This window comes from Oryza glaberrima, chromosome 2 (genome assembly GCF_000147395.1).
Source record: "Oryza glaberrima chromosome 2, OglaRS2, whole genome shotgun sequence".
NCBI classification, from domain to species: Eukaryota; Viridiplantae; Streptophyta; class Magnoliopsida; order Poales; family Poaceae; genus Oryza; species Oryza glaberrima.
Window position 1 is genome coordinate 8,011,177 of NC_068327.1, and position 13,332 is coordinate 8,024,508.

The 13,332-nt window shown below is 39.7% G+C and overlaps 1 protein-coding gene across 1 annotated transcript; it reads left to right on the forward strand.

Annotated features, from left to right (window-relative positions):
* Nucleotides 1-805: 805 nt before the first annotated feature.
* Nucleotides 806-13,215, forward strand: LOC127762469 (serine/threonine-protein kinase EDR1-like). The gene is made up of 17 exons (XM_052286995.1): nt 806-1,033; nt 3,385-3,683; nt 3,782-3,985; nt 4,294-4,485; nt 4,595-4,833; nt 6,491-6,586; nt 6,701-6,793; nt 8,218-8,298; nt 9,169-9,255; nt 9,674-9,770; nt 9,963-10,257; nt 10,489-10,612; nt 10,695-10,714; nt 10,872-11,028; nt 11,160-11,448; nt 11,529-11,601; nt 12,782-13,215. Exons 2-17 carry the CDS (start codon nt 3,441-3,443, stop codon nt 12,862-12,864), a joined length of 2,373 nt encoding a protein of 790 aa, XP_052142955.1. The 5' UTR covers nt 806-1,033; nt 3,385-3,440; the 3' UTR covers nt 12,865-13,215.
* Nucleotides 13,216-13,332: the final 117 nt, after the last annotated feature.

The following is a 13,332-nucleotide window of genomic DNA, read 5'->3' on the forward strand; positions in this document are numbered from 1 at the left end:
CGTAGACTCCAACTTTGGTGCCAATCTTGTCATCATTATCATCGACACTAGCATCTCCCTCACCTACCGTAGCTCCCACAACCACGGGCTTGATTTAGTCACGCTTGCTCGTCCCCAAACCACATTGGAGAGCCTTTGCTCGCTAACAAAACACACTGGAGAGCCGTCGCCTCCTTCGACCTGAAGGAAGCTGCCTTCGCCCAAGCCATGGACCTCCATCGCAAGCGCCTGCGTGTGCCTCCTTTCTATTGCCAGTTGCCGGCCCCGCAATGACCATTCCCCCCTGCCCACCGTCACCGTGGCACTCGTTTAGCTACGGAGAGCTCCGCCTTGTTGCATTTGTGTGAAGAAGAAGATGAGCGAAGAACAGAAGAGGAGAGAGGAATTCCTTCCTCCAATCCCTAACTTAGCAAGTTAACCACGGTCAACTTACCAAGTCAACAAAAACTGCTTCCTGAACCAAAGATGGACGTCACACTCGGTTTTATGTTTGAGGGAGGAAATTCAATCAAGAGCAAGAGATTAGGAAGGCAGAATAGACTTATAGCAACAGATGAAAGCACACACATTCAGGCCCATTTAGGCATTGTCTTCCTCCTCACAACGAACTCACACGCGGCGGCGGCCCACGGTCTCAAATCCCTCCCCCCGACGTGCGGGCCCCACCTGTCACCCTCTCCCATCCGTGCCCACCGATTCGCCCGTTCCAATCCGTTTGCCCGGGTCGCTCTCTCGCATCTCGCGCGCCTCGTGAGCGAAACGAAATCCCTAATTAAAACCGCTTAATCCAATTTAATCCCCTCGTCTCCCCTCTCCTCCTCCTTCCTCCTCACTCTCTCCCCTCCTCTCCTCTCCTCTCCTCCTCCCCCCACCTGCACTAATTAATCACGCCACGAGACGAGATCCCCCTTCTCCTTCCTCCTCCCACCGCCCGCCTCCTCCTCCTCCTCCTCCGCCGCCGCCGCCGCCGCGCGCAGGTTGCTATCGGAGGGGAGACGCGGGAGGCCCCCCCTCTCGTCTCCGCGCCACCCAGGTCAGCCGCCGCCTCGCCCTCTCGTTCTCTTCATCTCTCTCTTCGCGTCCTGTCGAATGCTGGTCTCTGCTTGCGCTCGCGGCGTGGGGGCCCCGATCCGGGGGGACACCGCCGCGGTTGGGGCGTGGGGAAGGAGGAGGAATGGTGGCGATGGCGCGTCCGCGGGGGGCGTTGGTCAACGTGGGGGGGCGAGGGTTCGACGTCGCGTCGCGTCGACGGAGGGTTTGCTTGGATTAGGGCAGGGCGAGGGCGCGGATGGGGTGGCCATGCTTTGCGATGGCGTCAACGCTAGTTGGTCAACCCCTCGATCGGGTTAGGGGTTTTAGGTTGCGGCGGGCGGCAGTCGAGTGGCTGACTTCTAGGTTAATTTTTTTTTCCTCCGAGAACACCCAGCTTTGCTGGATTTAATATTATAAGGAGGAGACTGGCTCTAGTTTATTGATGGATTTCATTGGTCATGGCCCGTCTGTTACATCATTGCTTAGCGTATGTCACCAGCCTAATTGGTCTATTTGAGACGAAACTAGTTAGTTTTGAGTTTTGACCTGTTCATAAAGGCTATGGTGGCATTTTAACATTTGCTATATGGCCTCTTCCACCGAATGTTGGGGTGATAGGTACTATGATTAATATGATTAATGGCTGGAACTTGGATTTAGAGTTTTGGCGCCAAGGGGCTCGATACCAGTTTTCAAACATTGGATTAGTGTACATGTTCGTCAAACATTGAAGTGTGATCAGATCTTCACCTTTTATGTCTCTTTCTTATCCTTTTGTTTGAAATGGAAGTTAGTGTGGAGTTTGACAGTGACTGGAGTCTGGTGTTTGATAGTGATTGCCTTGAAAATCTTAGATTGAAGGGAGACTGGAAACTTTGAAATTCAGGCTAGTGGATCCCGCTGTGGTTATTGTTGACATGGAACTGCTGTAGATATGTCATATCATGTTCTTGTTTAAGTGATAATTTGAATCGTTGAAATGGTGTTAATAGTGTGCTTAGTATACTTATCGGCTTGTTTCCACAGCTCACCCTATCATCATATCATGCTGCATATACTATATTGCTTTTTGGTGAAAGACTGTTCTCAATGATGTTTGTCACTCTGTGTAAGTATGTTTGAAGTTTGAGCTCAGAACAACTTTTTTATTGTTCCACTCCTTTGTAACAAACTATTTAAACTTATACAGTGTAAGTATCGTGCCGTTGTTACTTTTTAGTACCAAAGAGTAGGAATCCAAGTTTTTATTACAAAAATAAGAAACAAATCTGTTGTTCATATTGTACAAGTCAAATACAAAAACCAGTAATCCATACAGTGGCGGACCCAAGAAAATTATGTTGTGTGTGCATGCAAGTCTCACGCAGAACAAAACTTAAATAAAGTGCATCACTGTCATCAAACTATGCATGGCAAGTTATCATTATGCAATTAGTACGCAAAAATGCAAATAAGGATTTCAAATATTGTTCTTAAACAAAAGATTCAGCATTTCCATATATTTTATGAAGAAAAACAGGAAGTTGCAACAACTGAATGCGAGCTGATCCTAGGAAAATTTCATTTGTTTTCCCTATCCGGCACCCCCTTGGTCTGCCCCTGTCCATAGCAAGAAGCCAAAACCAAGAAGATATTTTACATTAACTTGTTTTGGCACAAATTTCAATAAGGGTGTTTCTACCATGCGAAAAAGCATGGATAGCAATTGCTCATGTGTGAACAAGGATATATGATATATCTGTACAATATAGCTGTTGATGTGATATTTCTAGGAAAGGTAATGGAAATGGTTATAACCTATAAGCACCTAAGCGTGCATGCGCTATTCAACCATGATAATGTGGAGATTATATCTTTCAGCTGGGCTAGTGGTTGGATTCTTCTCTGGTCAAGAAATATCTGTATACAGTATTACAGTCTGTATTGTTAGTGTAGCTGCATGGTTGATGAGTCGATTTTGGTTGTCATAACTGTGCACTTAGCCACTTACTATGCCCAGCGAAATACTCAACATAATAATTGAATCACTTTTTTGTGAATGAGTGTAGGGCTATATTCTTTTGCTGGACTCATGATCCTTTTTTTTATTAATGGCACTTCAATGCAGCTGGCGTTTAGAACGTAACATGTCATTGGCTTTTGACTAAATTCTACTTGCTGTTGAATATATACTATCTACTGCAGTTTGGCATCAATATGCAGAAGTTTTCTCTATTCCATTATTGTGTTCTAGTTCTAGAATAGGTGCTATTGTATAAATTATATTTACATTAGATCTTTTGAGCTTCTGCATTCCTAAATTATAAGTGATCTCATGCTTGATTCAATTGGTTGTTTTGCTCCATTATGCAGGTTGACCTTGTAGAATGAATCCATAAAATGATTCTTTATTTCAACATATATTGGAGATGGATGATCTGCCGGATGATCAAGGACAATCCGACGCACACCCTTCAGATCCAAATTGGTGGTCCTCACATGCGGAGCACAAGCTCGGATCAATTTCTCTGACTAAACATGAAAGGAATTCGGGTTCGCCAGGATCTTCTCATTGTGGGGAAGGTGACCATTCATTATGGGCTGCCCAGACATTATGGTGTACTGGGTGTTTATCAAGTCCAATACCCAATGGTTTTTATTCAATTATTCCTGTAAGTGTGAATTTCATACGAGGCGTTGAATTGTTAAATAAAAATATAAGTGACTCATCTGTACATTTTAATTTTAATCCTCATTTTAAAATTTGTAGGATAAGAAACTGAAGGAGCGTTTTGACACCATCCCGTCTCCAGATGATCTTTATTCCCTTGGAATAGAGGGATTCAAAGCTGAGATAATTCTTGTGGATTTAGAGAAGGATAAAAAACTATCTGCTATAAAGCAGCTATGTGCAGCATTGGTAAAAGGATTGAAATCGAACCCTGCTGCAATGATAAAAAAGATTGCAGGGTTGGTAAGTTCTTCCTAAGATTCTCTATGCAATTGAAGACAATTGTGACATCTTCACTGCTAACCTTCAGAATACCACAAGCTGCAATCACTTGACAATTGCTTTGCAAATGGTTTACAAAAACTTCTTGCTTGAAACTATTCCATTTTATTGTGCTGCAACCTTTTGAGTACTACTTGATTCTTTTAAGTATGTAGTGGATTATATGTTTTCTTGAAAATAGAAATTACAATAACTCTATTGATAGCATTGATTATATTCTTTTTAGTTACTTTTATTATACATTTAAAAATTTCTAATTGTAATTGTAGGTTTCTGACTTCTATAAACGGCCAAATCCGCAACTCAGTCCTGCAAGAACTTCCTCTGAGGAAATTTCTCATTTCATGGAAAACCGTGGAGTTCAATTGCTGGGGCAAATTAGACATGGATCTTGTAGGCCCAGAGCAATATTATTCAAAGTTCTTGCAGATGCTGTTGGTATGGATTGTAAGTTGCTGGTGGTAAGATTTATTGCCTTCTCATTAGTATGTCTGAACTTTGTAGTGGGATTCTTCATGTACTTGTGAAATTCCGTATAATTACATCAGTGTGGCATTTTAATGTTTGTAGGGCATTCCGAATGAAGAATACCATGAATATGATGACTCATCCAAACATATGTCTGTTGTGGTTATGCTGAAATCTGTGGAGTTTCTAGTTGATCTTATGCGTTTTCCTGGACAACTAGTTCCATTCTCATCCAAGGCTATAATTACATCACATATATCTGCAGCTGGAGAGAGTGACTCAGCTGATTATGATTCTTGTGATTCTCCTCTTGAACCTAATAGTCCTCTGTGTTCCCAACGGTATGCTTGTGTATTCCGTTTTAATGACATGTGTGTCTTGTCATGGTTCCTTTTGGCGATTTTGCCCCTTGACACATATCTAGTATTATTGTATTGGTATAAAATTCATACAGTTCCAGATGCTATGTGGTCCTGAACTATGTGTATCAAATTTGAACCAGAGCCTGGGATCATCCCTAATTGCAGTGTCTGCTTAAACACGATATCCAAACATGTGAAAAATACTATCTCCATTCATGAAGCTATAGCATATTGAGTAGAGATAATACTGGTCTTTTCCATTTCTTTAGGTTTATGATCTACCTCCATTTTGTTCTTTTTTGGTGTACAGTAGCATGTGGAGCATTTACTGCTTGCAAATATTGTAGGTGTTGGACAGCAACTACTGTATGTTATGTGGTGTTTTTCGTATATGAGGAGTGAGATGAGAAGAAGCAATTACCACCAAATTATAATCGTATTGTCGCTAGGATTAGATTTCAAGGATTAATTTTCCTTTTAAATTTACACAAAAGATTTGCTTGTTAAAGATTTTGTTAGGAGTTTGTCTGGCCTGCTTCTTTTTATATAGGAGTGAAGGCACGATTGAATAGAGCAAGCAGAAGTTAGAATCTAATCTCTCCCCCTCTCTGTTTCCTATGTTCCACCACGGCACCTGGGAAGTGAGGGCTCTGGCCTCTCTCTTCTCGCTCTTCTGTCGGTCGAGCACAGCTACAACTGAGGCATTTGGGCCCTCCCCAGATCCTAACATCGTAGCTATGAGAGTTCCAATTTATCAATTCTACCCATTTAATACTACCTCCGTCCCAAAATATAAGAATTTTTGGGTTGGACACGCTTATTAAGGAAGTAGGTAGAATTAAAGGGGGAAGATTGTGATTGGTTGAGAAGATGAAGTAGGTGGAGAAACTAAATGGGGGAATGTTTTGATTGGTTGAGAAGAGAATGTAGGTGGAGAAGTTTCTATATTTTGGGACACATTTTGAATGCTAAAAGTTGCTAATATTTTAGGACGGAGAGAGTAGAATTTAATTCTGTTGCTATAGAATGTTGACATATTTGTTAAGATCTTTGTGGTCTTCCAACTAATTTTTTATGGCACTATTATCTTTAGAGTAAATTTCACAAAACTACACATTTTGTGGTCTAAGTTGCAGAAAACCACACACACTTTGACACTTGGCACTTAAGTACATATATTTTGGTAGTGTAGTTTCACAAAACCACACTATCAGTGAATGGATTCACCCGCGAGATGACGTGATTGTTTCACCTAGGACGAGGACATGGCATCCTATTACCAGCCATCACATGAAATTAATAGGATGCAACGTCCTCATCCTAGATGGAACAACTATGTCATCTCACGGGTGAATCCATTCATCGATAGTGTGGTTTTGTGGAACTAAACTACCAAAATAAATGTACTTAAGTGCTAAGTGTCAAAATATGTGTTGTTTTATGCAACTTGAACCATAAAACTTGTAGTTTTGTGAAATTTACTCTTATCTTTATTACCAAAACTGAATCATTATTTGTGTGTTCCTCTGTTGACTACAGTTTTTACAACATTTGTGTGCTTTAATTTTAGGAAATCAAAATTTTTAATATGTTCTGATGGGCCATATTGCCATCTTACGTGTTTTTTTTCTTTCAGCCAAGAGCAAGATGACAACAATAGGTCCTTCAAAGTACCATCTCTAAGAAATATCATGCTTAAATCGACAAACTCTATGGAGGGTAAATTGCGATGGTGAGTCATAAGATATAACATATGCTGCTCGGTAATGTTATTTTATCTTGTTTTCATGTTTTATTTACTTATTGTGAAGTACTTATCTATTTATTAATTTCATGCTTTTATCAGCTCATCACACAGTGAACCAAATGTGGCCAATTCCTTCTGTGGTCGCAGCCGGAGGAAGGTTGTGGAGGAACATCAAAGAACTGCTAGCTCAAGGTTCCTATTTTCACCCTTCTATCTATTTGCACAATATCTGTTGCATATTTGGCCAAAAAAGGGGGCCCACTTGTGTTTCTATCAATTTTTATTCAGATTTCTTGTTTGCCATGGCCATTGCTCCATTTCTCCACCCTCTGGCCCTTAATAAGGATAATAGTTATGCAAATTTGGACCATTAATAAACATATCTATATCTGGCTACATGAAAATTGGGAAGCATCTGGTGGAAACATCAATTAAATAAAATTGTGGAAACCGCTTTACAAACTATGTATAGTCCTAAAAAATTCCCAAAACCTTACCATAATATCACACCCTGTACCACCACATATTCTCGAATTATGAAGTTTCACCCGTTAAGTAACAGGTGAACACCCACACCCTATATAGAGCCTTAACCACCCTTATCCCTTCAAGTCTTCTGTCCCATCACGCTTCCTCCTCCACACAACTCGATCTCGCCCTTCTTCAAGCTCTGGCGAGATCTGGATCTCCTTCCCCCTGTATCTCTCATGCCGACTTGAGCTCCCCAGTCACCACTAACTGAGATCTGTCGCTGCCGCCCCCCCTCCCCCCCACCATCCATCCATCCCATCTTCAACTCCGGCACCACCGACAAATTATACCCTCCGGCAAGATCTGTCTCTTCGCCGCCACCACCAGTCCGTTCTTCAAGCTCAGCAAAGGTAACCTCCGCGCCCCTCCTTTTCTGTCCTGCCCCTGCTTCCCACCACTGGTCGCAGGTGCTCTCCAGCTTGTCCACCGTAAGATGCTGTCCCCCCTCGTGCCCGATGCTAACCCTGCTCACCACCCTCTCCTAGATCATAGCGGGTGGCATCACAAGTGCCCCTGCCATTCCTGTAAACCCGAATCCCCTTCTCTCTCCTCATCCCCAACCTGTCCCAGAACCCTAACCCTGTCCTCACCGAGCCAGCTCAGGAGGGGAGGCGGCATGCTTGACTTTTCCCTTTTTGGCACTTCCAGTTATTAGCAAGTGATCGCTAGTTTGCTAATTAGGGAAGCTTCATTGCATAAACCCTTATGTTTCCCATCTTCTATTTGCATATTCTGTTGCATAATTGGCAAAAAAGGGGTTTTATTGTGTTTCTTTTGTTTGTATTCTGAATTCTTGTTTTCCATAGCCATTACTCCACCCTCTGGCCTAAAATGTGCAGTCAACTTATGTGGATGAAAATTTGGGAAACAATCAATTCAATAAAATCGTGGAAACTACTCCACTGATTATGTATAGAAGTTTTTTTTTATTTAAAAAAGGAAACATTACCATAATATCATATGCAGGGGAGATGCTATAATACGATCATGTAAAATTTCAAGATCAAATTCAAACATGAGAATTTTCATTTGCTTTGAAGATTCATATTGATATAGTTTAAATTGCATTTCTCTCCTTTTTGTAGTCCAGAGCACCCATTGTCTAGAACACGGGGACGCTCTATGCTTGGTGATAGACAGCATGGAGATGGTGTAGCTGTCTCAAGGTACCTCAGTAAGTTTCTCTTTTGTTTAAATTTGTTTGAAGTCATGAATCAAGAAACAAGCATATTCTGATCTGTTTATACCCTCTGATTTGAAATTTGAATGCAATGCATGAAGCATCAAGTGCAGTATCTATGATGGTCCAAATATGTCGAGTAATGTGAAATACATTAATAGAGTATTAAAGAATCCTTTGTTCTGCATGTAGTCGCTCGATGAACAATTCTGGATTAATTAATATTGGGATCAATACTTTTAGGAGCGATTACAAGGATCCAAGGGACAAATCAGCTTATATATGCTTAAATTCAAATTTTCAAAAACTTAATGTGGATCCAGTATAAGCCGTGAAAGATTGCTTGGTTATTTTAAAACGGAATGGTTCCAATTTATAAGTTCTAACTGATTCAACTGTTGTTAGTTGTAATTGTCAGATTCCCTAGTTTTTTTGAGTTCCCAGTTGAAATTTGTGCTGGCCTGCGATTCTATTCAGAAGAAGCAACACAGTCATTAATTTAGACCCATCTGAATGGAGTTCTTTAGACACGAGGGAATAAAATGCCATTACTTTTGATACTTCTCTTATTTGTGGTATACATGGTATCTTTCACATGTAGGATTTGAAATTTGAACTTCAAATATAAGCTGGTTTCTCCTTTATGTTGCACTTAAAGGTAATACCACCATTAAAAGTGTCCAGTGCTGTCATGGAAAACTTATGGAAGATATAATCAGTGTTCTATTATCTTAGCCTCATATCTTTGGAATACATGAAGGATTTAACAAAGTACAGTCAATACAGTTTCTAATCCAGTACAACTGTTATCTTCTTGAGTTCTTGACATGATTTTGTATGTATTGCTTGATTATAGGTCAGATGGCGCATCAACATCTAATATGCGTAGAGGACGGCGAAGAAGTATAAGTTTTACCCCTGAAATTGGTGACGATATTGTGAGGTTGGTAAACCCGACCTTTAACCCTGAGCAATGATACAATGTGGTTAATTGAATTGTTCATTCATAGTTTTGCCCAATAATACAACTTAACAACAATAGTAAAATCCTTGCTTGCATCTAAATACTCAATGGAAGAAAATTTCATTTTCAAAGAAATAATAGAACTATAAAAATTGGTTATTTGGACAATCCAGGTATAATTTATCCATATCATGCAACCTGGTTTATAAATCTTTGTGAGTTTTGTTCCATTTAGCGAAGTTGTGTGTATGCGAACTGTTTTTTGTTCCAAGTAATTATGTGGTTTTAGTTCTCTCTTCTTTTTAACTTGCATCCTGTATTTCTGGCTTTCTGCATTGAACCGTTTGTGTTTCTTTGCTGTCAGGACTGATAGGAACTTTTACTTGCTTGTTTACAGCGCAGTTCGAGCAATGAGTGAAAGGATGAGAGAGAATCGCCTTTCAAGGGGACAAAATGATGGTAGTCCTGGACAATTGAATGATTCACAAAAAAATGTATTGTTTTGCCCCTTTTTAGTTGATTTTGTTGACATGCTTTGCTGTTCAATTTTCAATAATCTTTACGTGACCTGCTTGTTATGGAGGACAGTTGTATGCTCATTATCCAATGCATAAATTTTGTTGGAATGGTTTATGATGATTTAGTCTGGTATTCACATTTCGTGATTGATTCCATATGTTATACAGGAATCACCTGATGATTTCAATGACAATGAAGTACATGTAAGATTACCAGATGAGCAAGAGGGCTCAAGAAGGCAAGTTAGTAACCAGAAGGCTGTGTCATTACCTTCATCGCCCCATCGATTGCGCAGTGATGGTTCTGGCCTCAGAGGACCAGCTGAGTTTCTGACAGCAGATCTGATGTCCACTTGGAATAAGGTTTTGCGATCTTCACCATTTCTGAACAAGCCTTTATTGCCTTTCGAGGAATGGCATATTGAGTTCTCAGAGATTACTGTTGGCACTCGAGTTGGGATAGGCAAGTACATGGTTCGCTATCTATATTCTGCTACATTCAGGAAGTCCCTGCATTATGAAATACACCACTTCGTTAGTTTTTATCTTTTATTGAACTTTTTAGAAAATCATAATGAATGATCAATTATCCCAATATAAATAAGGATGTTTTAAGTTGACCTTTTAGAGTCAAGAAACAGCCTCTTTGTAGAATGTCATTTTAAAACTGCTAACTCATCTGAATGTTTTCCAGGGTTCTTTGGAGAAGTTTTCCGTGGTATCTGGAATGGAACAGACGTAGCTATAAAATTATTCCTGGAGCAAGATTTAACAACGGAGAATATGGAAGATTTCTGCAACGAGATCTCCATACTTAGGTATTACATATAGCCTTTTGCAATAACTTCCGTTATCTACAATATTATGTCCTAATGTTATTCCCTCTTTTTTTTTTCCCAGCCGTCTTCGACACCCCAATGGTATTGCCTCCACATACAGTCCTCATTACTGTAGTTTCATTTTCCTTTTTTTTTGTTTTGATTCCATTTTCTTTGATGATCAGATTGTTCTTATTGTTTGAAATTTAATATAACTAGAGATGTTACCTAAGAATGGTTGTTTGGCTTTGAATTTCAGTTATATTATTCCTTGGTGCATGCATGAAGCCTCCTCACTTATCCTTAGTCACTGAATATATGGAAATGGGTTCGTTGTACTATTTAATTCATGCAAGTGGCCAGAAAGGTAAGCTCAGTTGGCGAAGGAGGCTAAAAATGCTTCGTGACATATGTAGGTGAGCAGATGACACATGCTTTACTGATATTTGTTGGCAGTTATAATTTTCTTGAGTGTCTAGCTCCTGATACGTTTCTGTGAGTTCTTGTTGTCATGTCTAACACTGATCTGATTTTTTTTTCCCTGAAGGGGTCTTATGTGCATGCACCGTTTGAAGATAGTTCACCGTGATCTAAAGAGTGCAAATTGCCTTGTTAACAAGCACTGGGCAGTCAAATTATGTGACTTTGGGCTCTCTCGAGTGATGTCAAATTCTGCAATGAATGATAATTCATCTGCAGGAACTCCGGAGTGGATGGCCCCTGAGCTTATTCGTAATGAACCATTTACAGAGAAGTGTGATATCTTCAGCCTTGGAGTTATCATGTGGGAGCTTTGCACTCTGAGTAGGCCTTGGGAAGGAATACCGTCAGTTCAGGTAACCACCATTATTCATCTCTTTGTACTTTTTTCATTTGAAGTATACATCTAACGGGATATGCTGTGTGCTTCCTCAAGGTGGTTTATAATGTGGCGAATGAAGGGGCACGGTTGGAAATACCAGATGGACCTCTCGGAAGCCTGATAGCTGGTATGATTTGAGTTATTTCTTACTAAATAAATGCCCATGCGTTTGCAATGGGTAAACATGAACCTTCTTATATGTGATAATATTTTTCAGAAAAATAAATGTCAGTATTTTGTTTTCGTTGAACACACCATTCATACTTTTGTTACATGGATCACTTAACAGTTTTTCCATAATTCTAATATTAAAATTAGCCATAGTTGACCTTTCCGTTAGAAACGTGTTGTAGAAACCCAATAATAAGAAAATAATAATTGGTGGAAGGACTAATGTGTAATATTAACAATTTCAAGGATCACTTAGTAAAAATATTGTAGCCTACAATCAATGGTTGGTTGCATCTATTGGTGCTCCTGCTGTCATTTTCTAGACTTGTATTAGTTTCTTCTGTATAGTAAACCAACATTTGGAATGATTTAGGCCCTGCTTGTTTCAGCTTAGGATTACTATAATCTGGATTATTAGTAATAATCTGAAACAAACAGGTAGATTATTATGATAGATTGTTATAATCTATAAGCCAGATTAATATAATCTGATAATCTCCTCTAAACGTGCTTTTTTTAGATTATTGGGTGGCTAAAGATCGCTACCCTTATTCTACTATAATCCATTGAAACAAACAAATCATAGCTTATTCTATTATAGCTTATTATAATCCAGCTTATAGTAATCTGGCTCAATAATCTGGATTACAATAATGTTAAGTTGAATCAAACAGAATTCAGGGCCTTAGTTTATAAAATTAGAACTTGCATGGACATTTTCCTTTTGGGATGGTGCTTGTTGTGAAATTTCTCTACTATAAAGCTATACGAGTTAACAATCTGCATAAATCTTTTCGCAAATACCATTTTTTTCTATATAAATAAAAAAGATCACTGAACACTGATATTCCTGATTTCCTACACTCTAATCAAGTAGCCTGATGTTGACAAGGGTTAGACCAGCCTGCAGTAACTGCTTGGTTCTTGGTGGGTGGTAAAGGAAAAGTTCAAAAATCCCAATGTCTGTTTTTGCATTATATAACAAGTGTTTGAGTACTGTTCGGAGTTAAAAATTTTGGAGATTCATACAGATTGGTAGAAAATGCAAAATTGCGAGTCTGGTATTAAAGATGAAATTTGGAAAGTATAATCCTGGTGTGAGCCCTTTCTGAAACCTGTTGCATTTTGTTTTATAGATTGCTGGGCGGAACCGGATAAGCGTCCAGGTTGCCAGGAGATCCTCACCCGCTTGCTTGACTGCGAATACACCTTATGTTGAGATAATCTGCCTCTGGTCTGTATAGCGGTTTTAGAGGCAGCGAATTGGTTCGGCTTATACATCGTTTCTTTTTCCCATTTCTCATCATTTTGACATCGTTGATGATGTAAATTGGCAACCTGTACTATAATAAGCAAGCCTCAAAGCATCTTTAATGTTACACCATTGGTCGTGTGACCATTTTCCATGGTACTCCCTCCGTTTCATCATTACCCGCAGCCATCATTTACCAAATATTGGACCTCCGAGTTTTGTCCCTTTCCCAGTTACGAAGTGAATGTAACTGTTCTCCATGAACATGTTGCGAGGTTACTGCTTTAAATGGTGCTTGGAATTGGCTGCTCTCTTCAAGGTATCCTCTCTACGATTTTTAGTCATACATGTTTATTAGTTATTACTCCTGCAAGTCGTACTGGCATTCCTATACAATCAAATAAGATGTTAACCCTCCTAGTTTTTTTTAATTTT

Excerpts from the sequence above, each read along its gene's own strand:
- LOC127762469 (XM_052286995.1), top strand. The coding sequence starts at position 3,441 with ATGGATGATCTGCCGGATGATCAAGGACAATCCGACGCACACCCTTCA. Across the intron at positions 6,587-6,700 it reads ATGGAGGGTAAATTGCGATG|CTCATCACACAGTGAACCAA; the intron begins GTGAGTCATAAG and ends TGCTTTTATCAG. Across the intron at positions 6,794-8,217 it reads CAAAGAACTGCTAGCTCAAG|TCCAGAGCACCCATTGTCTA; the intron begins GTTCCTATTTTC and ends TCCTTTTTGTAG.